Genomic DNA, 22,952 nt, shown 5'->3' with positions numbered 1-22,952 from the left:
ACCAGTAGGTTGGCAAAAGTACCAGTAGGTTGGCAACTTTGCTTTATGCGCTGTAAGGCAAGCCTCAAGCAAGGTTGCCAGCTCCTTGCTTTATGCACTGTAACGCAAGTCTCAAGCAACATTGCCAGCTCCTTGCTTTAGGCTAGGTTAAACTCCAAAAACAACCTTGGTGATTTTTTCGAATAAAATATTGGCAACACTGCCAGAAAATAAGGCTCGTGCCTTACAAGAGCAATCCATTAAGGCAAGCCTCAAGCAAGATTGCCAGCTCCTTGCTTTAGGCTAGGTTAAACCCCAAAAAAAAACCTTGGTGATTTTTTCGAGTAAGAAGCTGGCAACACTGCCAGAAAATGGGGCTCATGCCTTACGAGAGAAATCCATTAAGGCGAGCCCCACCGAGCCCCATTTTCGGTTGGTGAACCCGTGCACTACCCCTACTAGAGAAGGAACTTGTGTTGATCTATTAATATTTATTTTTGAGAACACAGTTCCTTCTTAAATCTATAACTACAAAAATGTACATCTTTTCTGTGTTAGTTCTTACATACACACATTGTAATGCATCCTCGCGATATTTTCACAATTTTTACATCCGTATTGGAGATTGTAACTGAATCTGGGTTAGCTTGAGCTAGCTATTAGTACTTCTACTCTCTCTGGGTTGAGTGGATGTGGATTTAGAAGAAAAAATAGTTGGTGAAGAATATGATGGTACTGATGTAATGTGTGGTAGAATTAAGGGATGAGATAGATTGATAATTTCAGAGAAGTGTCCGAAAGCAATTTTTGTGCATTTTAACCCTGGCTATTGCCCATTTCTGTTGAATTTCTGCGATATTGAGACTGTCAAATCAGTTATATTTTCCCTGCTCGAGTCTTCTCAAAAGAGCAGCCCACCGTGGTTAGCACATCGTGGGTCCCGGGTTCGAAACCCGAAATGGGCATGTGCATTTGTGGGTGTCCATTCATCAATTTCATCATGTCATCGCTCAACCCGATCTTCGGAAATTAACCAAAAGTGGCACAAAAGGCGAAGTAAAATAACGCAAATGAATCAACCAATGTTCTCAAAATAATTTGGTTGTAAAAAATGCAGTGCAAGATACCTAGGGAAGTTCTGTAATGTTCTCAAGTTGTTTGACACAAAATGGACAGAAAAATATCAATACTCAGTAGGGTGACTTGTGAAATCGTATACACTAATAGTAGAAACTTTACTGTTGTCCATTTTTGGACCATTTTGTAGTAGAAATGAATCCAAGTTTCTGTGAACACAGTGCAGGGTCCATTAGTCGAGGATCTCCCGTTGAATTGTAAGGACATTATTTCAACCTCCTTAATATTAAACACATCCTCTCGGATGTTGAAGATGAAACTGGCAGTGTAGCCAAGATCACCAACAATTTGTACATATTTGAGTACAAGAGCTTGTCACAATTTTCTACTGCCTACAATGCAGACCCTGGACATGTCTTTTCAATTACTGTTTGCCATATTTTTCATTCAGATTTGAAAATGTACAAAATATCAACCAGGCCATCCAACATTTTGACACAGTTCCAATGAATGAGGAATAGGCATTTCATATTGGAATAAGTAGTTGCAATTTTTCAATGTGTTGACTGTTAAGTGTACATCCATACGAATATTAAAATAACACCGATGATGTTATTTTCAATTTTGCAGCAAGGAGGAAAAGACTAATTCTAACATTGCAATTCTTTTTTAAGGAGAAGCTGGGATTAGCTTTTTCAAAAGCATTTTCTGCTCATTTTATGTAGAAAAGTTAGAAGCTCGTAGATAGACTTAATTTAATAAATGTGTGACCTTTCATGTGGTAGCAGATTGGATTTTGATAGCCAGATCTTACCTAGGGATGCTATACGTTCCGGATTTTAACGGACAATCCCGGAATGGTATCATTTGTTCCGGTGTTCCGAATAGTTTCTTCGGGATGCACAAATGTCCTGGAATCGGGTGGGAAAGAAGAAATGATTAAGAATCCTACTTTCCTGAACTTTTATTTTTATTTTAAATGAGTGGACGTAATTTTAAAATGCTCATTTTACAAAACAATCTCACACTACATTGAACCACTCCCTCTCCATAATAGAAGAGTTAACGAGATACAGACGGTACTGCAAACATCTTTGACTTCACGATGGCGCCGCAGTCTGCTAGCACTGCTGAATTTCAGTTACGATTCTCTTCCATTGTCTAGTAACCTGCTAACTATAAGGAGTCAGTGCTTGGGTGCCTATCTGTTCAGTCCGCAGTTTTAAATAAAGTTCCAACACAATGTGTGATGTAAATGACAATTACACAGTGCGGCAATTTGAAATCGAGACTAATTTTTTTTCTCTCGGTAGGTGGCGCCACTATGCAAGCTTTCTGTGGTGCGAACAAGTAACGGGTATCTCACGAACAATCGACCTAGAGCTCGTTGACCTTGAGTGACATTGCCGCTTGTGGCGTTGTTGAATGTGGGCACGTGTCGTGAAAGTGCGTATTGATTTCAACATGGAACAAAGAGCAAACATCAAGTTTTGTGCGCTCTTGATTAAAATTGCTGCGGAAACGTTTGACATGTTGTAGCAAGTCTATAGGGACAATTGTTTATCCTGTACGCGTGTATTTGAATGGCTCAGGCGTTTCAGTAAAGGACGGGAGCCAATTGAACACGACGAGCATTCAGGTGTAGCAGGGACGGTGAGAACACTAAAATTGGTTGAGAAAGTGAGGATAATCATTACTGAAGACTGAAATTTCAGACAGACTGTTACTGCTGTATTTTATCTTGAAGTACTGAAACGTTTGGTTCAAGGAATAACACTGTGAGGCCCGAGTATCGGGATGATGGCAGCTGGCGTCTGCTTCATGACAGTGTCCCAAGTCACAAGACTGTGATTGCAAAGAACATTTTGGCCCTAAATCGACTGTGTTTTGCCACACCCTGCCTACTCACCGGATCTGGCTCTGTGTGAGTAATTTTTTTTATTTCATAAACCAAAATCTGCACTGAAAGGTTCCTACTTTTATGATGTATCAACAATCAAGAAGGCTACGACATGGGTTTTAAAAAGCGTTACACAAAACAAATTCCAGCAATCCTTCCATGCACTGGTAGGCATTGCGCTATGATGTGTTGATGCAGGAGGGTTCTACTTTGAATGATCGAAGGTAAGTAACTTTCTATGAAGACTTGTTTGTTTTTTACAGCACTAGTCTCGATTCCAAATTGCCGCATTGTGTATGTTGTATAAATAATGTATATACATACAACTTTATCGGGTCCACTCCCCCCCGGCTACCTAACAAGCTACCGGTCAGTAGTGTCCCGGATTTTCACATATGAAATATAGGAAACCTAATTGAACCAAAAGTTGAGCCCCCGTTACGTGAGCTATATATACGCCCATGATCCCACCCCCTCTTCTTAGAACGCGCTGTGCAATATACACCTTTACAGTTATGACCCCCCCTCCTCTCTTCCGCGGCACTACACTTCTTTGGAATTCTACAGAAAATAAAAGAACAACGACAATTATTTTGTTCGAATCGGTGGTCGGTGAAACACGACAGAGTAGCTTAGATCGTCTGTGAACTCCAACACTTATTTACATTGTGTTGTTTATTCTTCCGTGTATGCTAGTGTAAAAGTTTGGCCAAGAGCTGTTCAAATGTAACTGGGGTGCTTTCGGAAAACAATATTTTCGGTAGGAGTTATCACTGCACCAAAACTTTGTGCTGCGATAATACGAGTTGGGCATCTATTTTTGAATGGACCCCCTTCTCGCTAGATGTTCTCAGACTTTCTTTAAAAATAGCCTGGTGATCTCATCAGCTTCATTTCCTGATTTTTTGCTCCTTCTGATTAGGTCAGCTTTTTTTTGTCTACAGCCGAGTAGTGTTGTGGGAGGATTACGAGGCGCAAACAAGGAACAGCTGCCATCTCGGTACCTGAGCGCATTGTTTGTTCAAATCACGAACTTGCCTGCAAAGGTTCTGTATTCGAATCCAGACCAGAGTGAAGACGTTGGTGAAGGTAAAGTTCCCCGTGCATATAGCACCGTGCCATGAAGGCACATTTAGGGGATATGAGGGTAGGACCCCACACATTCTCGATCTCGGTGCACATGCTTTATCCCCCAGGGTTGTCCCAAGGTTAGGGTGACCGTAATTTAACCAAAAACGGAACATTCCAAGGATATCACTTTACCCACCCACCCCCTCGTGAAAAATCGGTTAGGCCTAATTATAAAATTATTGTTATTATTAACGTATTATCATTTATTAAAGGATGGATCACATAAATGATACGTCATAAACAATAAATGAAATATGACCTCCCAATATCAAAATGTATGAATTATTATAATCTCGGTATGACTTTCTCGTTCCTTTTGAACAACCTATGATGCCAGACGTATTTAGCAGAAGAACCAATCTTCTCGAGAACAACTTTATTCTTCGTCAATGGTTTATAAATCTCCCCGAAAACTTTACCCGACATATCAGACACACAACTCTAGATTTTTCTTTTAAGTTTGTATGAAGACAACTTGAAATTCTTGTTGAAATTCCGTAAAGAAACTTCATGCTTATTCACTGCTCTACAAATAACGCAAGACACAGGAAACCTTTTTAGCATGAAATTTCTCTCAAATTTAGACTTGTTTTTTTCAAGACAAATCCTGGACTTTTATAAAACGGAACAAATGGTGAATTTTTAATAATATGGACGGAATTACCGGGACACGACTCTGAAACGGGACTGTTCCGGTCAAAGCGGGGCGTATGATCACCCTACCCAAGGTACCCACTGATTTGAGGATGGTTGATGGTAGGGGACTAGAAGTTGATCGATTAAATGCCGGTGAAAATGCTTTGCATATATGTATTTATGTATGTATGTATGTGTGTGTGTACTACTTTATATAAAAAAATAACATTGCCCCCAATAATGTAATAATTGAATTTTGTATTTGTATTTGATTTAATTAGCGTCGCTTTTCTGCCATTTTGGCTAATCGCGAATATGAGGACGTGTGATGATTAAAAAATGATGAAGGCACACCTCTCAAAGAACACGCATGCCCAGACCGAGATTCGAACCCGGTACCCCTGGCGTCGTAGCGCTATGTCGATCACCATTCCAAAACAATAAATCGTCCTTGGACAGAAAAATAAGTGCCGACACCTCTCTTTGACGTCTAAAAAAATCCCTTGAGAGAAGTTGTTTACTCCGCCACTAGCCTTGAGACACCACTATGCAATTTAACACAGATAAAATCGTAAATAATAATAAAAAGGAAGATAGGAGTAAAACTTAACCAGTGTATTTAATTGTAATCAATACTGTGCTTTTGGCGTTATTTCGCATTCGATATCAGGGGCGGTTACTGATATTGTTGCACTGTTGCACAACGACCGGATATTTTACATTTCATACTTTTTGTTAGCATATTTTTTCATTTGTTTTCCTATTAAATATACTGAACATAAACAAACAATTTTGCCCTTCATTGCTTCATAAAACAAATTCCATTATGATCTGTAAAGGAGGCAACCTGCGAGATTTCACAGTGTAGACGCACAGGTAGGCGTTGCAAAGCCGGAGCAACGGCCTGATCTCTACAGCGAGGAGTATTGGATCGAAGTTGAACGCTGTTCTGCCTATCCCCTGCTTCAGTCAGCTTGGTCGTTACAATGGGCTTACAACACAGCAAAGTCAGGCAACCCTTTTCGAATCCCCCGGCGGGCGAGGGAACAAGAGGACGGACCAACAACAAACGCTTGATGCTAATTCTTTCATACACCGTTAGAGAGCAGCAGCGTTCGAACAGCAGCCAAGTTCTCACTGTCCTGTGTCGTAGAGTAACAGACAAAATGTCCACGTTAAGCAAAGATAAATATTTTATTTTGGGGAGAATCTTAACCTAATTTAAATTATGCTTGAGACTTGTAACAATTTGATTTGATTTGTTGTTTTCTTTAAATCCACTTTGTGCACATAAACACTAATCGGGACTCGACCTACAGTTTAAAATAGGATCCGAACATTAAAGTACTTCTTTTATAATCACAAAAAAGAACCACAATTCTGCCGAATAAATGGAAACTTCAAATTCTGTATGATGATTATTAATTGTACTCCTCGAAAGTGTTACGTGTCACTCACATATAAAATTATAAATACATATAATTACATTATAAATATAATAAATGTATATACAAATTAAAGTTATATAAATATATATATATATATATATATATATATATATATATATATATATATATATATATATTTTGCTGCAACCACCAACATTCTGAAGCACGAGCCGCCACTGTTCGATATATATACACAGTACTTTCGGTAAAGGCTTTCTATTGAAAATTAATGCAAACGAAATAGTTACCTCGCATTCCCAGGTGCCGAAACATGTCTGCTCGAATGCAATGCAGACTGCTCTACTCTGGGCAATAATTGTCCCTTGTCCAATTCTAAATTTGCAAAGGGAAGCCCATATAGGCGGATCTAGATTTTTTTCGAAGGGGTACAAAATGTGCTTACAGCACGTTTGAAATATATTGTGCTGATTTTACGATATATTAAAAACATCACACCCACAGATAAATTATTCACATGAAGCCAATTACAAGGGTTCGTTTAGATCCAATTTGCTGTGAGATAAACAAATCAGAACTGGACCTTCAAAGTGGAATCCCAGCCTGTACGTTCTCCAGGAAACAAACCTAGGACACTTTGATTACGAGGTGACACATTAGTAAATGTTTGTGAAATACAAATCGTTCTATAAAAATTGTACTAACAATGATTACAGGTAGGCATAAGCTTGAGAATTGATTTACAGAGGCGAAACTGTCAAACATTCGAAACATTTGACCTACAATCAGCGGCGGCGCCAGAATTAATCATCTAGGGGTGCTCAGGCAGTGCTGAATAAAATATAGGGGAAGCGATGTTGAAAATGAAGAAACCATGAAACAAGTAAACAACCTTTAGCTACTACATCAAATACCAATCAACTTTTACTAGGCATCTATGATAATATTCCAAGGAAACTTAAGAATAGTGACTTGTTTAATTTTTGCTTGATTTTAGCTTAGCAACAACAAAGTAGGCGGAAAATAAAACCGTTTGAAAACAATGCAAAAAAATAAAATAAAACAACTCACACTGAGGTGTAAACAATCATCGATAGTCGCAAAGAGACCATTTTAAGAGACTGCTGCAGTATAGCAAAGTAAATGTGGCTTCTCTTTCTCTTTGCATTCTACGCTCAATATGACCACTTGACATAATATGACACTGTAAGACAGGGGCGGCGCCAGAAATTTTCGACCGGGTGGGCAGAAGTTCCATATTGATAGATTAGGGTGGGCAGGTATAAATTTAAGACCACATATAAATATGTGTACGTAAGACGTATATGTATCCCCCTCTCCCTTACACTCCCGATTTTCTTCTTGCTTCTTTTCCCTTTCCTTTTCTTGTTTTCATCTTTATTCTTTTCTAATCTATTCTCGCATCTTGTTCCATTTTCTTTCGCGTTGTCTCTGATGGACACAATTATTTCAACGAAGTGTTTCTCCATGCGCAGCCATACATTCAGTCACATTCTTTCATACATGCTAATATAATGAAATAAATTTTGCCCTTCGAGAACAAAAAAAAATTACAAGGCACATATTTGATGTTATGTATTCGGCGACAGTGATAGAAAGTGCGAAGGTAGACAATCGTGATGTTTCTCGTAATTTAAATACATGTTCCTGAGCATAGTATTTTCATCCTATGAGTTTTCGTACTCCTTGGGGGTCACTTTTCTTATCTTACAAGGTTTGTACAACTGACAAATCAATCTGAATGTTTGTAGTAGCGGCGATTGGGTGCCAACATTTGAAGGGCAAGGGCAATATACTTTATTTTGGTAGAAAAGGCTTAGCATAAAGAGGTCATAGTGCGGGGGCAAAAAATGGCAAAAAATGGCAAAATGTGCCGGGGGGAACTGCATCCCCCATCTCCCTCTCCCCCTAATCGCCGTCACTGAATGCTGGGATTAAAATTAACGTCTTATTAGGAATGATTTAAAACACACACGTAAAACCAATTCTTTGTTCATTATCCATGAAGTATTCCTAGACTAATGAAAGGCTATTTTGACAAAATATCACCCATAAGAAATAAACAGGTAAGATTGAAAAATCTGTTCAGAATTGAAGAGATTATTAGCTAAGTGGATATTCGTTTTCTGAACTAAGTCATGTTACTCATGCGGGAGAAGCAATACATGCATGGTTACATGGAGAAGCAATACATGCATGGTTACATGAACATATTTTTTGAGGCAACAAAATGATTTAGGACACAAGGAATAGATGCAAGTTGATCACCGTACCAGGAATAATCCATCTATTTTTCATAGATGACTTGAGTTGTATGGCATGACCATTTCGAACGCACTGGAATGTCAACCTCTGTCCTGTACAGCATACCCTGCAAACTTTATTCTTGCAGGGCAACGAGTCCCTGGCGCCTGGAACCATAGTCGAAGTAATAATTTATGGGGGTTTGTATTTTGAGTGTTCGTGCGTGTTTGCTTTTACCCCTTCGTCACTTTCATCTAATCACCATTGAACCTTATTGTCGTCATTATCAAAATTAGCAGAAAGATGACTTAAAATAAAACAAATCATCTACAACTTACTCTCCCAAAAATGGAGTTTCGTTAGTACATACCACTTCGAAAGTTGAGGTGGTAGGTTCTACTAATGAGACACATTGCACAGTGTTCATTAGTAGATCAAGGCAACTAATTCCGTGAACAATGACGTTGTTTTCCAAAAGTCTCAAATAAACACAGTCAAAAAAGTTTTGCATCACCCGAGAAGTGATGAAAATAGCGTCCGCAACATGCCGAAGCGGACAAGAAACGATGAAGCAGAGCTCATTGTGCGAAGTAACGCGGTCGACGTGCAATACCGATCACCACAGACGACTACCGGAGTCGGCAAGTGCATGCGTGTGTTCGAGCGTAGCACCACAGTAGTCGGCGAAGGTTGGTTAGGTGTTCTTGTGTCCAGTTAGCGAAGGCGAGCGAGTGCAGCTGTGTGCAAGACATGCCTAGGCGTACGATAGTGCAGTTTGATCGCGCCAGGATCATCACGCTACTGCAGACTGGCATGTCACAACGGGCTGTAGCTAGGGCTGTTGGACTGGCGCAAAGCGATGTCTGTAGGACCTGGAGGCGGTATACAGACACAGGAACAGTAGCAGATCGTCAACGGACAGGTCGTCCACGGGTCACAAAACCAGCACAAGACCGCTATGTACGACTCTCAGCTCGGCGACAGAATACCATGACGGCAAGGAATATCACTCATGCCCTCCAGGCAGCCTCTGGTGTGCGTGTGTCAAACAAAACTGTCCGTATCAGACTCCGAAAAAGTGGTTTACGTTCCAGAAAACCTCTCCGGTGCCATTGCCACGACATCGGCGCGACTGTGTGCATTGGGCCCGTGCACATCGAAATTGGGGACCCGGTAATTGGGCTCATGTGCTCTTCACCAATGAATGTAGGCTCTGTCTAAGGCCAGATTCACGAAGAGGACGGGTGTGGCGAGGCCCTGGACTGTAAGAGGGGCTTCGTGGTGTCCAGGGGGTCTATCCATACCAAGGAGGAGGAATCATGGTGTGGCCAGGGATCATGCTCGGACGTCGAACGCCCCTAATTCCAATTCGAGGAACACAAACAGCTGTTCGTTATGTCAGGGACATTCTCCAGATGACTGTGGAACCATTTCATCAGGAAATTGGTGACGAATTTGTCTTGGTGGATGACAATGCCCGTCCACACTGCGCACAGATGGTGCACGATTATCTGCAGGCGGCGAATATCCGTCGCATGCTCTGGCCAGTGCAAAGTCCCGACATGAATTGCATCGAACATGCACGGGCAATGCTAAGAAATTCCATTGCAAACAGTTTTATGGCTCCCACCAATCTCCGTGAAGTTCTTCTTGCGGCACAGGACGAATGGGATGGCTTACCGCAAGATTACCTTGATCGTCTCATCCTCAGTATGCCACAGCGTGTTCAAGACCTTCTTGCAGCCAGGGGAGAACACACCAGGTGGTAGACAATGTTTCTGGTGGATCCGCCAGTACGAACAGTCTTCTTGTGACAGTTCTTTGTTTTTTCGCCTCCATCATGAATTGTGCCATTTTCGTTTTAAATACATTTCTGAGAAAATCGTACGTTTTTTGTTCCCTTTTCATTCATGTCTTGTTCTTTATCTTTCCTTTTGTATTCCCACTGTCATTATCAATAAACCTTGTGCTTCATATATCTCTTGTCATTTTCCGTCCTGATTGAAAACTTTTTTGACTGTGTTTATTTGTCTCAGGCAATACACGCTCTTAAAATAGACGCATCTTCTGTGGTGGTAAAATGACACGTTTGTTGCGAGTTCTTTCTGTATATTTTTTCTCCAATGGCATAACGTTGTCGCATTATAATGAAGAGGTCCTCTGTTCGAATCCCCCCTTCTCTGGTGGAAGCACAATGCACACTGGTTCGGACTACACGTTAAACTGTAGATTTAGTCCCGATTAGCCTATCTGATCATAAAACTGGGCTTGAAAACAAACTCACAAAAACGTCTTCTGGATACTTTGTGACATAACTTTTTCTTTACTTCAGCTGCATCTACAGATTCTGTCGACATTTTCGGTTGATTCATGTGGCAAAATTTATGTGTCGAACGAGGATTTCTAAATATGATAAGCCACTCAATAGCAATTGAATAATTCTGCAGCTTTTTCCATACATAACTGGTTTATCAAAATTTATTCAGTTCGGTATTGTAGTGATTATTGTGATTACGTATTAATAGAACGAATATAAAGTTGATATTTCACATACCATATTGGTATTTGAAGATGACAGGTATGTAAAAATTGTAATGAAATAAAGAAAGGGACACTTTTGGAATTTCAATGCAGAGCTAATTTCCTTTAGGTCCATCTCAACGTTATCCCTCCATCTTTGTGTTGGCCTTCCTACTGGTATCTTACCATCAGGTTTCCCAACAAGAATCCTGTAAACTATTCTTTCCTCTGCCATTCATGTCACATGACCTTCCCATCTAAGTCTTCTTGATTAAATTATTCTAATAATAATTAAAGAGTCTAAATAATTTGTTGTGTTGCTGGAGGAAGTAACGCTAAGATGATGTTTTTATTTGTTTATTTGGAGATTATTTTAATCATACTCAGGCCGCGATTTATGTACGTATGTGGAGGCCCGGAGCTTACAGCACCAAGACCTCACTCCAATCCCCTCTACACAGTTTCAGTTATACCTTCTTGCCAAGTTACATGGTGTGCTTTGTTATTGTATTCCTTACCACACCCGAAGTACCTAATTTTTTAATTATGTGGTACTTTTCAAAGCAGTCTTTCCCAGTGAAGACCTGGAGCTGCAGTCCTCAAGTTCACCCTAAATTCTGATCGAATCTTGATCATGCCCTGCATAATTTTGAGACTCCTAAGCCTACGAGCTGCTTTTAATCATAGAAGTATTAATTTGATCACATTTTTTTTCAATAGCTCTTTCACTTTCTAATGGCAAAATTGGCTTTTTATGCGTTGATAATATGTGAACATTTCTAGGATAGATAATATTCACAAGTAAAAAAATATACATGTTATGAACACCAGAATACACTTATATTTATTGAGTCATTCACATATCCCCAAGTATATGTACTTATTGAATTTGATTGGGTGGGCAATCGGGTGGGCACAGGAATTTTTGGGTGGACGCTTGTCCACCCGTGCCCACCCCTGTCGCCGTCCCTGCTGTAAGAGTATTTTCAGTTGAATATAGGTCTTGAAAATGGGATGCTTAAGGGGTGTGGAAGAAAATTAAGGGATACTCAATCTCCCCTTTGCACCCCACTCCCCCTGGCGTCGCCTCTGCCTAGAATGCTCTCGCTTTGTGCCCATGTCAGTTTAAAATATCTTTATGCAACCAACAAGCCTCTTATTTAATTGTGTAGTAAATATAGTCCCGATTAGTGTAGTTGTGCTAAGTTTTTATTATTTTGCTGTCTGGCACGTGCCCCTCCCGCTAAATCCGCGAATGGGTGTGGAGATTAGCTCAAGAACTTGAAATTCCAAGAAACTATCCTGACCTACATGCACCTTTACTCATGGACAGTGAACTTTTTTCCCCGTGGTGTTCCCTAGTCCATAACGACCGAAGAAATTGCCAAGATTTGGAAAATGATCCTCGAACTGAAAACTGCTCTGTTCCTGAATAGCCACAGGCGATGGGTTGGCTACCGTGGCCAGTGGCGTCAACTTTTGAAAATCGTTGGGTGGGCTAAACTCGGAGATTATTTTTTACATAATTTTATCCAATTGAGGTTTTACCCTAAAATGCCTTTTTTGTTCCTTGACCTAAAAATGTTAGGCTTTTTTGTTAACAAACCGTTTCTGGCAATTTCCGAGGCTGTTTTTGCCTATTTTAGTCGTAAGTGTTTACTTCGGAGATAACTCCTTTTTGAAGATCTAATCTGGGAAAATGACGAAAAATCTACCGAATGTTTATCAATTGTAGTGCCTATTTTGTATTTTCGGCGATATTTGCCTGCCTATTTTGAGTTTTCTTTGTGTCTATAGATCCTCATCCTGGTTGATTGATTTAGTTTATTTTACTTCGCGTTTTGTGCCTCTTGGCTAATTTGCGAAGATGGGGATGAGTGATGAAATGGATGAAAATCGACATTCACAAACAACCATACCCGACCAGGATACGAACCCGGGACCCTTGGCATCGCAGCGCGATGTGCTAACCACTCGGCCACAGGGTCGGGTCCTCATCCTGGTTATAAGTCCTTATATTTCCTTGCTTTTCTAATTACAATGTGTAGCGTAAATAAAATAGGACACTGAAAAATACCATATTTTAGATGTAGCAAATTATTATGAAACATTTTGGTAAAACTGAGTCACTATTTAACTTGTGAGAATTCTTTAGGTCTATAATGATGAAATATTTTGTTTTCTTACTTTATTTCTAAAATAAAATATAATTACAGGCAAACTATTGTGTCGGCTTGATCCCACAGGCCCATATGTTGTCGCTATTGACTTTGAAAGGCTGTCGAATGCAGTCTCAAGCATTGTGTTAGCCCAAAAGGGGGCCTACAACTTGCGAATTGCTTCGAGGCGGAACGTGCGCCCTTAAGAAGTTACATCCTTTATTTCTAATTCTTTGAATTCGTCTTTCGAACTGACGGCGAGCTAGACTTGTAATCATTGCTGAAGCCTCCTTTAACGCAGATTTAAAATACCTTTAAATGCACAGAGTGTCTGGACACCTCTAACCTTCCTCTGGTTATGCCTAGGTACAATTTCACAATTTGAATTGTGTAAGATCTTTTCATATATCTCAGGAAGGGAAATGCTTCCTCCCCCGACCCTCCTCTGTGGGCGCTCTTGATAGTGGCGAGCAAGGCATTCTTTCATATTATTAAATATGAGTGATATTATTTTTTGATGTAGCTGTAATAAACGTTCCAGCATTTCATTAAATCAATGTAAATCTAGCTTATTTTGTTGTTGTACACGAGTATATATTTCTGTGTATACATGAACATGCATGTTTGCATTATGATGTGTATAAAAATAACCCATAGCTGGACAGCCCTTGAAGGGCCTTGGTCTATCTCCCGACTGCCAGTCTCCCTCCCACAATCCTATCTAGAGGTGTGGAGATCTTCAAGTGGTAATGGGGGTGAAGGGGGGTCATCACATCGAACTCTCAGTTGTTAGAGGAGATTTCTACTCACTTGTAGCTCCCCAATTTCCTCATGATGGTGGATTGCCACCGGTCCTATACACAGGTCGAAAACCCCGAGATTGAACCCAGGCGGTCTCAAACGCATGCCATCCCACAGTCAGAGCCCAAAGCAAAGTGCCTTAGACTACACAGACATGGAGAAGGACTTATAATCTGTATGGTTACATTATTTGTGCTTGTTCATACTTACTCCTTTTTAACCTTTTTTCTGTCTTTATATGTTACATTAGTGTTCTTATTTTTACGCATAATGCATACACATGTATTTTGTTGAGCGAGGAGTGTAAGTGATCGAGTACAACTTGAAAACTATAAATCATATTTTAATTTCAGGTTCAGGATGGGAATGTCAGTATTCAAAAGGCTACTGTTTGCCTTTTCTATAATCATACTTGTTGCTGCCATCGTAATAAGGAAGTATTCAGAACCTCCTCCAGTGCCAGACTTACCTGACACCTGGTGGGGACCAGGACAGCCTGTGAAGGAAGACGAATCTATTAAGCCTTTCAAGATACATGTTTCGGATGAGGTGAGAAAGATTACATTTAGAGGAACAAACATTGGCAGATTAGGGAAGGATAGAGGGCAAATCACCCTCCCCAAGGCACTTACATCAGTTAACATAAGAGTAATTAGTAAATGGCAACCACCTCTTTCCCTTGAACATCTGGAAATGCGATTGCCCCATTTCATGTCTAAATTTAATTGACGTTCCTCCTGAGATTTACAAATGAGTGTAATGGTTGAAACTTCACATTTACATTTACAATGAAGCAATTTCCCACAGGATCTCCTTTGAATCTAATGGGCAATCTTGTATAAGAAAAGGTCATCCACCTCAAAAACCTCCTACATAGTAGAACTAGTGTATTTGAAAACTTCGAAAGTTTGCACTCGCAAGACAAAAAATTTTACTTACCATTCATATTTTATTCCTCACAATTTCAAATCTGAGATATTGGTAGGCTATGTGAAACCTGTTCTTCAGTTATAAGGGTGCTTGCTTAGGTAAAATATATAGATTTAATTTGCTAGTATATACTTCAAATTTTAAGTTACCTACTTCCGGTATTTTTTCTTTTTTGTTTAAGTTTTCAGCATTTCAGTAAGAAGTTATTTCAGTAACTTGTAGCAAATGGTACTTAACTAAGAAATATGCACAGTATTCCAATTACTTCTTACTTAATACAAACGTGGTGCTTAGTAACAAATTCATAAAACCTGCTTGCAGATTTCAACTCTTTATGTTCCTATTTGCAAGTTGTTTCATTAATTAAATCTCCAGTATTACTATTTATACTGTGTATTACATTGCAGGTTTTAAATGACCTTCAGGATCGCCTGGAACTTGCAGTGAACATAACTCCTCCAATGGAAACCACCAGATTTGAATATGGATTTAACACTGCATACTTGAAGAAGGTTTTGAAGTTTTGGATGGACGAATACAAGTGGCGGGAGAGGGAAACCTTCCTCAACAAATTTCCACAATTCAAAACCAGGATTTCTGGCTTGAACATGCACTACATACACGTGAAGCCTTCGGTGAAGAACACTAAGGTGCGGGTGTTGCCTCTTCTCATGATGCACGGGTGGCCAGGATCAGTTCGAGAATTCTACAAGATAATTCCATTGCTCACGACTGAAGAGAAGGGGAGAGATTTTGTGTTTGAGGTCATCTGCCCCTCTCTGCCTGGATATGGATTTTCAGAAGGTGCCCACAAACCTGGTCTTGGAGCTGCCGAGATGGCTCTTGTGATGAAGAAACTCATGAACAGAGTCGGTTTCAAGAAGTTCTACGTCCAAGGTGGGGACTGGGGAGCCCTTATAACAGCCAATCTGGCTACAATATACCCAGATAGGTAAGTATTATTTGACATGCAAGATGTTCAATGTACATTGTGTAGATGGTAATGGGAAATTCACTTTGTTAATTGTACTTGAGTTGAAAATACTGCATCAATTTGAGCATAATCTCAGTACATGTGTCAAGTTGGAATGTTCCATTTCTGTTGTACATTACTATATATTGCAAATCTTAATTGAATTGAAATAGTAAACAGTAAAAAATTTTAATTGGTCAGATGTGAGATGATTTAACAAAATATATTGTAAAAGAAGTATTATTTTCAGGTATTTTAGCTTCCATTTTATATTATAGCTCCTTGAATTTGCACGTTCAAAAAACTATTAAAGGAGACTGCAAACTGCACACATATAATACATAATTATAGGTTGAAAATTTCTCTTAGAATATCAACCAATCACGCAATGCGAAGGCGAAGCATATAAAACTTGAATTCTAATTTCAATGCATTTCATTATATTTACATTAAAAAGTGTTCATATTATCTTTTTTATCATATTATGGTGTTTCAGATAAAATCTGTAAAGAAAAAGGATATAAGAAGTTGTAGTTAGAAATGTTTCACGAAAGAGATATTCATATTGTAGAGCTTGAAGTGACTGGGTCTCCCCCCCAACCAACGAACGAACATCTTGTCAGTTAGTACCTTTGCATAAAACGTTATTCATAGTTTATTTGTTACCATTTTCAACTATGGAATGAATGCACCACCTTTCCATTTTTGTCATAGAACTTGAGCAAATATTTCCTCATATAAGATTTTCCACTTTAAACTTTGATAATAACACAGTCATCAGAATCTCAAGTCCTGGAAGATAGCTGTTCCAGTGCTTGCTGCTGACTGCTTGCAACAACGGTAGTCTGTAGTGCTGCAGTAGGGAAAACTAAGCCAAATCTCCTCACCATACCAAGTTGGAATCTGGCAAGGTTCACATTGCTGTTTTGTGACATCTTTCTCACATTTCTAAGCAAATCATATTTCTCACAGTATTGAACTACAAAATGATATGCAAACATGATGATGGAATTAAGAGGAAGTACGTAACAATATTAATAAAGATTTGTCTTTATTATCATTGCAAAGCAGAGTTGGAGACATTAATTCCAGGTACCGAAGATTTGTTGATTGAAGTAATTGTATTTGTTGATTGAAGTAAATGTTGTATGTGTGTAATGATTTAACTTACTAAGCACACAAACAAAAATAAGATAAACAATTTTTTAAACCCACTGCTATAATTAACATATACAATTGAAAAATACTCTGACTATCTGTAAATGTATAAGCAGTATATATACTTTGCAATTACATAATTACAATCTTCTGTTCAAAATTAGTGGTCATAAATTGTGACTAATAAGTTCTTATGATTAAAATTTTTCAGTTCACTTGTTATGCTTTTCTTATACTCTGGCTTTGCCATTTTGACTTTCTGTAATTGAATCAAATTTTGGCAGCTAGATTTTCAGTTTTGGCACCAAGTCCTGTTACAATTAGAATTATGCTCTGAATTATTTTTAAAATGATAACTTTAAAAAGGTATGTTAATATTTTGGAATTGAATTGCAGAGCACTTGCTTGATTACTTCGTGGGATTCCAATTCTCCAGAGAAAAAAGATCAACCAGCATATCTGTACTCAATGTGTGGGGGTTAGGGTTCAACCCTCTCCCATAGTTGAATTAATACAAGTTCATAAATCAAAATCAGCAACTCGTTTTGAAAGCTTTACAAAAATACAACACGAAAACATACCGAGGAAAACATTTCTTTGGGATTATTGAGCTAGAAGTTTCAAACATTTGGAATCCATGCAACTTGTGCAAAGTAGGTTTTATTTTTGGAATGACAGCCCATGACTCCTTCACATTCATTTCTGGCCAACCTCTTTCCTGTGTTGATATTGGTTCAGACTGAAAATTCTCATATGATTGCTCCAAACTTTATTTTACGATTTTAAAACCCCGGACTATCGCAAATGTTTTAATCCTTCTTGACAATGCTTACATCCCTATCTCAGCAGTCAGGAGGCTGCTCTGTAAAAACACATGTTTGTATAGTTCACAGTGACTGTATATCATAGTTTTAAGTATTGAACCCTCCTTTTTACGATCAAATCAAGTAGTAACAGTAATTAATTTGTAACACACACTTCCAGAAAACACTAATATTGGTCAGGATATCAATAACAGATGAATTCCAGCTAAAGAGGTATTTGTGCTGAAACATGTTTGAAATGATCATATTTCTTTGAACATTCATTATGCTATTTTTTATTACAGCCTTTATGGAATGCATTCAAACATGTGTGGTGCAATGACAATATGGAACACTGTGAGACTTTTCATTGGAAGCTTCTACCCATCACTCTTCATGGACGAAGTACAAGCAAGTAAGGTGTATCCATTAAGTGAGAAATTTTCATATCTAATAGAAGAAACTGGCTACATGCACTTACAATCTACAAAACCAGATACTGTAGGTATGTAATTCTTTCTTCTTACATACATTACCTGTAATGTAATAATGTTCAAAAATTTTGCTACTTTACTACACTGACTATAATCTCAATTCTTCATTATGCTAGGGGCTCTCCAATGGCATAGTAGTAATGTTGCCACCCATGGACATAACCAGAAATTTTCTTATTTGGGGTTGTTGGGGGGTCAAATCGAAGATGTCGAGGACATACCTTCCCCTCAAAAACATTCTGATACAGACCAGTGGCATATGCAGAAGTTTGTCAAAGAGGGGTTCATTTTTAAAATTACTACATTATCAGTATTATAAATTATGTTATTATTATTATTATTATTGCTAGTAGTAGTAGTAGCAGTAGCAGTTTTAATTTAGTTATTAGTTTATTTTAGCATCCAATAAGTTTATTATATGAATAATATAGTACTTGTTACAACAAAGATTACATAATAGTTACTTCGAACGTTAGTAGTAATAGTAGCAGCAGTAAACGCAGCTTCAAAACGTGTGAAAGTTACAAATTAACAGAGTTTCAGTGTCGCAAATTATGAAAGTTTCGTACCAAATTCGATATCACAAGACCATTTTTAAACAATGACGCAAAATGAGGTGAAATAAAGTGCTTCGTTTATAAATTGCCATAAAATTGAAAAAAAATAGTAGATTGAAATTTCCAGGGGGGTCGACTGACCAGTTTGACACCCCCCTTCCCTGCCGATGCCCATGTTGCCACCTTGTAATCAACCCAAGTAACCAAAAGTGGTTGCAAATGGTTGGCCAAATGTAAGAACACACTGTTGGAAATTGTAATTTTGACCATGGTTCCAACATAGGGCAAATGTGTGGTTTTTAAGTTGGGCCAACATACTGAAAACTAAAGAGTATATATAGGTTTGTGTTGTGATACACATGTAATTTATTGTGAGGCCAAATATAAAGATTTGTACAAATTATTTGTGAAAAATAAAGTAAAAGTAAAGTGCTCCCCTGTGCTTTGCACCATGCCATGCAAGCATACAGGGGTGTGGAATTAGGATCCCCTTGATCATGGCCGAAAGTGAGGGTCATGTGATCAGCACCATGGCCCTGGCTGCCTTTACCCTCCAGAGTTTCCTCCAGGTACCCACTTTGTATGATGTTGGGTGGGTGCCAGAGCTGCTTGAACAGGTGGAAAAAATCCCGATTCTCCCCCAACAGGGATCGAACCCAGGTCTCTCGCATGGTAGTCAGACTTAGCTATCATGGCTCATAAAAAATGAAATTGCAAAGCACTTTCTCATATCATTGTTTTCAATGTACCTTCAAGTGATGGCACAAAACACTTTCTAGAGTTTGCTTAGTTTTCCACCTTTCATGGAATTTAATCTGCACATAACATTGTTTATTTTACACGCATAGACCTTGAACCACCTTCAAAAGAATGCCTGTAAGAATATTCTTGTTCTGCTACAGCTAAACAGACAAACCATAAAGCATTTCCCAACACATCTTTCATCCACGGTAGCTGACAAAAGACTGGTGAGATGAGTGACTACAAGTTACAAATAGCTTCTACAAAATAGCCTAACAAAATATACTCTAGAATTTACAGCATACTCTTGAAAGTTGTCTTAAGAGGAGAAAGTTGTTTTAAAAACTGATTTTGACTTACTTTTGTATGGTTGGGTAAGTGGTGGTAAGAACTGTTAACCCCTTGTAAGACCAACTTCAATTTGCCAACTAATATAAGCCCAACCTTTCCCATGTAAAAAACTCTAGTTGGCCTAACAGTTCTGGTTACTGTTAAGTGTGCATAATATCTGAATCGATATTCAATTGTTCGAAAAGTTGTTATTGATAAAATTGAGAGTTCAGCCATCTTAGAAATGGTTATTGTAAGTTTAGTATTAAATCGTTATTTTGTATCCTTGTTTCTATGTTTATACTGTGAAGTACCTACGTGTGCGAATCAATTAACCTCTGCGTGTGAATACACGACAGTTACTTGAGAAGGTGTTTGAGATTTCATCTCTGGTGGAGGCATATACTGGTTAAGGTACCACTTTAGACTGAAGATTCAGTTCCGATTAGCCTGTCCATACATAAAGTGAATTTCAAGCAAAGTTTGACAAACCTTTCTTGGGCTGAAAATGTTGCTAAAATGGCTGAGTAGTTGGAAATGTTACATTAATAGGTCATTACAGTGCCAATCTACAAGAAGTTTTTCACAAATTAGAACTACGTTTTATCAAAAATTTGTTCTAAAATCCATTTTATACTTACATAGGCAAATCAGGACTGGACCTAAAGTCTAAAGTAAGACAAAACACTATGCAATGTACCAGTGATTGTACCCAGGACCCATTGATTACAAGACAAAACAGTAAGCACTATGCCATCTGAAAGTCCCTGTTATTTTGTTCATATCTCATAGGTTATAAGTGATACTGATACTATTGCTATATCGGCTGATTAAGGGGATTGGATGGGGCAGTTACCCCTCCGAGAGATATCTGAAACTAAAAGAAAATTGTCAATTAAAATAAAGAGTGAACAATGATCACCTTTCCCCCCAACTTCTAAGCTAGCAATATTTTTTCAGTAAACATGATGGGTGGCTAAAAAGATAAAAATATATTTAAAAAAAAGGTGTCACATTGCCAATGCCAGTTAATACCAATACATTTATTCTAGCTCATTGTTGGTATGAAACTGTTACTGTTACAATTATATAAAAATGCATCTCATGTGATAAATTATTATAATATTATCATTAACACTAGCTGCCATGGGCGTTTTAGCGAATTGTCTATAGCACACACAGCTGTACTGTCGGTGGTTCAAGTATGTGTATACCCAGGAGGTCAGTTGACCTGCCTGCTGTCATGTTGCTGTTAAATTTGAATTTATCATGTTTTGTAAGGCTCTCTGGGCAGATAATTATAAATTCAATATGGCTTGCTGGGAATAGTATTTTTGTTCTATGTGAGCAATATTTATAGCATTACTTTTATTTATTCATTTTATTTATTATATTTTCATGATTATTGATGAGTGATCTAATCCTTTAGTACTGGCTACAATATTTTTGTGTGAATCAATTATTTCTGTCCATTTTTCTTACAAGAGAGCCGCTGTGCTGTAGTCATTGTCAACATCCATGTGAGAGTGATTATCACTGCACCCTAAAATCTCAGGGGTGCAGGTTCGAATCCCAGTTCAGACATGAATATTTGTGTTTGTGCCAGTGAGAATTGAGAGAATTTAGAGAAAATTGATAAGTGTGAAACTTGAGGAAAACATGAAAGCAAGAGATACAACTTAGGGGTTTTCTAACCCAAAGAAAAGTCTGTATGGCATCAGAGTGCCATGGAGGAGTCCTGGGTTCGATTCCCGAGATGGGTGAGCTAATGTCAAACATTTTCAGACCTTCTTTCAACATAAAGCAGCTCCTGGGCTCACCAAGCCTCATATCAGTGGGTACCTAGAGGGTGTTAATGCAGCCAAAGCATGTAGCTGATCACATCATCTCCAAAATGGCTGAGATCGAGAATATGTGGGCCCATCCTCTAAATGTGCTCTCATGGCATGGTGCTTTATTCACGGGCAAATTTACCTTTTTACATCACCTATTTTTGCTTACATTTGTTTGCATATTTACATATCTTTTATTTATCACATATTTACGAAACATTATTCTCATTTATTTAGTATACATTACATCATACATTACAGCATAAAGTTTTTCACACTAAATACTTCCACTTTTTATCATGATTAACATGATTGTGCAATGAAATGCTTCTAATTATAATACAATACTACATGTTAATCCATTTGTATGTATATCTTTCTATTTATCAATACAGTGTTATAAATAAAGTGAAAAAAAAAATAGCATACATATTTTGATAGGCTTGATTCAGTTTTTGAATCAAACTGCACCTTGAAGAAACTAGTGCCATCATTTTGTTGTTCATTTGCAAATTGCCAAAAGTAGAGTAAGAAAGTATACAAGAAAACAATAAAAGGAGCAAGTGGTCAGAACAGTGACACCTATCAAATTAAAGCAATTGTAACAATAGTACTACTTTTGATAGATCTCCTCTGTGAATGTTCGAGCACATGAAGCATTTGAACAATGATAAGCAGGTTTCAATCCCTTGAACTGCTAGCTGTCATGTTGGCCTCACATGCATCAAATAATAGTAAATCAAAAAGAGTCTGACAAAAGAAAAATACAATTATCCAACATATTATTGTCAATAATGTGTCATGCAGATACTTACAGACAGTAAGGAAGTAAACAAGAATACATTATTGAAGATGAAATTTTGGCCTCCTGGGTACGCCAACCAAAATCTCTCCTGGTTTGCTAGTAAAGCATATGCTTGTACCACTGGTGGTACATGTGGCAGCTAAAGTGTTAACTTAAGTACATGTACAATGAATATTTACAGGTGTTGCCCTGGGAGATTCTCCTGCTGGACTAGCTGCTTACATCCTGGAGAAATTTTCGACCTGGACAAACAGTAGCTGGAAATCTTTGCCTGATGGAGGCCTCACAAAGAAGTACACTTTGACTGACTTGCTTGACAACGTGATGATCTACTGGGTCACAGGTTCTATCACCAGCTCCATGAGGCTTTACAGTGAAACTTTCAGTGCCAAGCAAAGAAGTTACCAATTAGACAGGTATTTATGTATATTTATATGTTAATATATACTAATTTT

At 38.3% G+C, this 22,952-nt stretch overlaps 1 protein-coding gene across 1 annotated transcript in view; it reads left to right on the top strand.

Moving 5' to 3' along the window:
• The window catches only part of LOC145997204 (juvenile hormone epoxide hydrolase 1-like), an 88,793-nt gene that overhangs the window by 43,305 nt on the left and 22,536 nt on the right, over positions 1-22,952 (top strand). The window contains exons 2-5 of the mRNA XM_083133952.1: positions 14,228-14,423; positions 15,212-15,756; positions 18,044-18,243; positions 22,679-22,913. Of these exons, the coding sequence (XP_082990078.1) occupies positions 14,235-14,423; positions 15,212-15,756; positions 18,044-18,243; positions 22,679-22,913 (1,169 nt within the window). The 5' untranslated portion in view covers positions 14,228-14,234. The remainder of the gene's footprint in view (positions 1-14,227; positions 14,424-15,211; positions 15,757-18,043; positions 18,244-22,678; positions 22,914-22,952) is intronic.

Source organism: Lepisma saccharinum, chromosome 13 (assembly GCF_977018435.1).
Source record: "Lepisma saccharinum chromosome 13, izLepSacc3.1, whole genome shotgun sequence".
Lineage (NCBI taxonomy): Eukaryota > Metazoa > Arthropoda > Insecta > Zygentoma > Lepismatidae > Lepisma > Lepisma saccharinum.
This window is presented reverse-complemented; position numbering and strand designations above follow the sequence as displayed.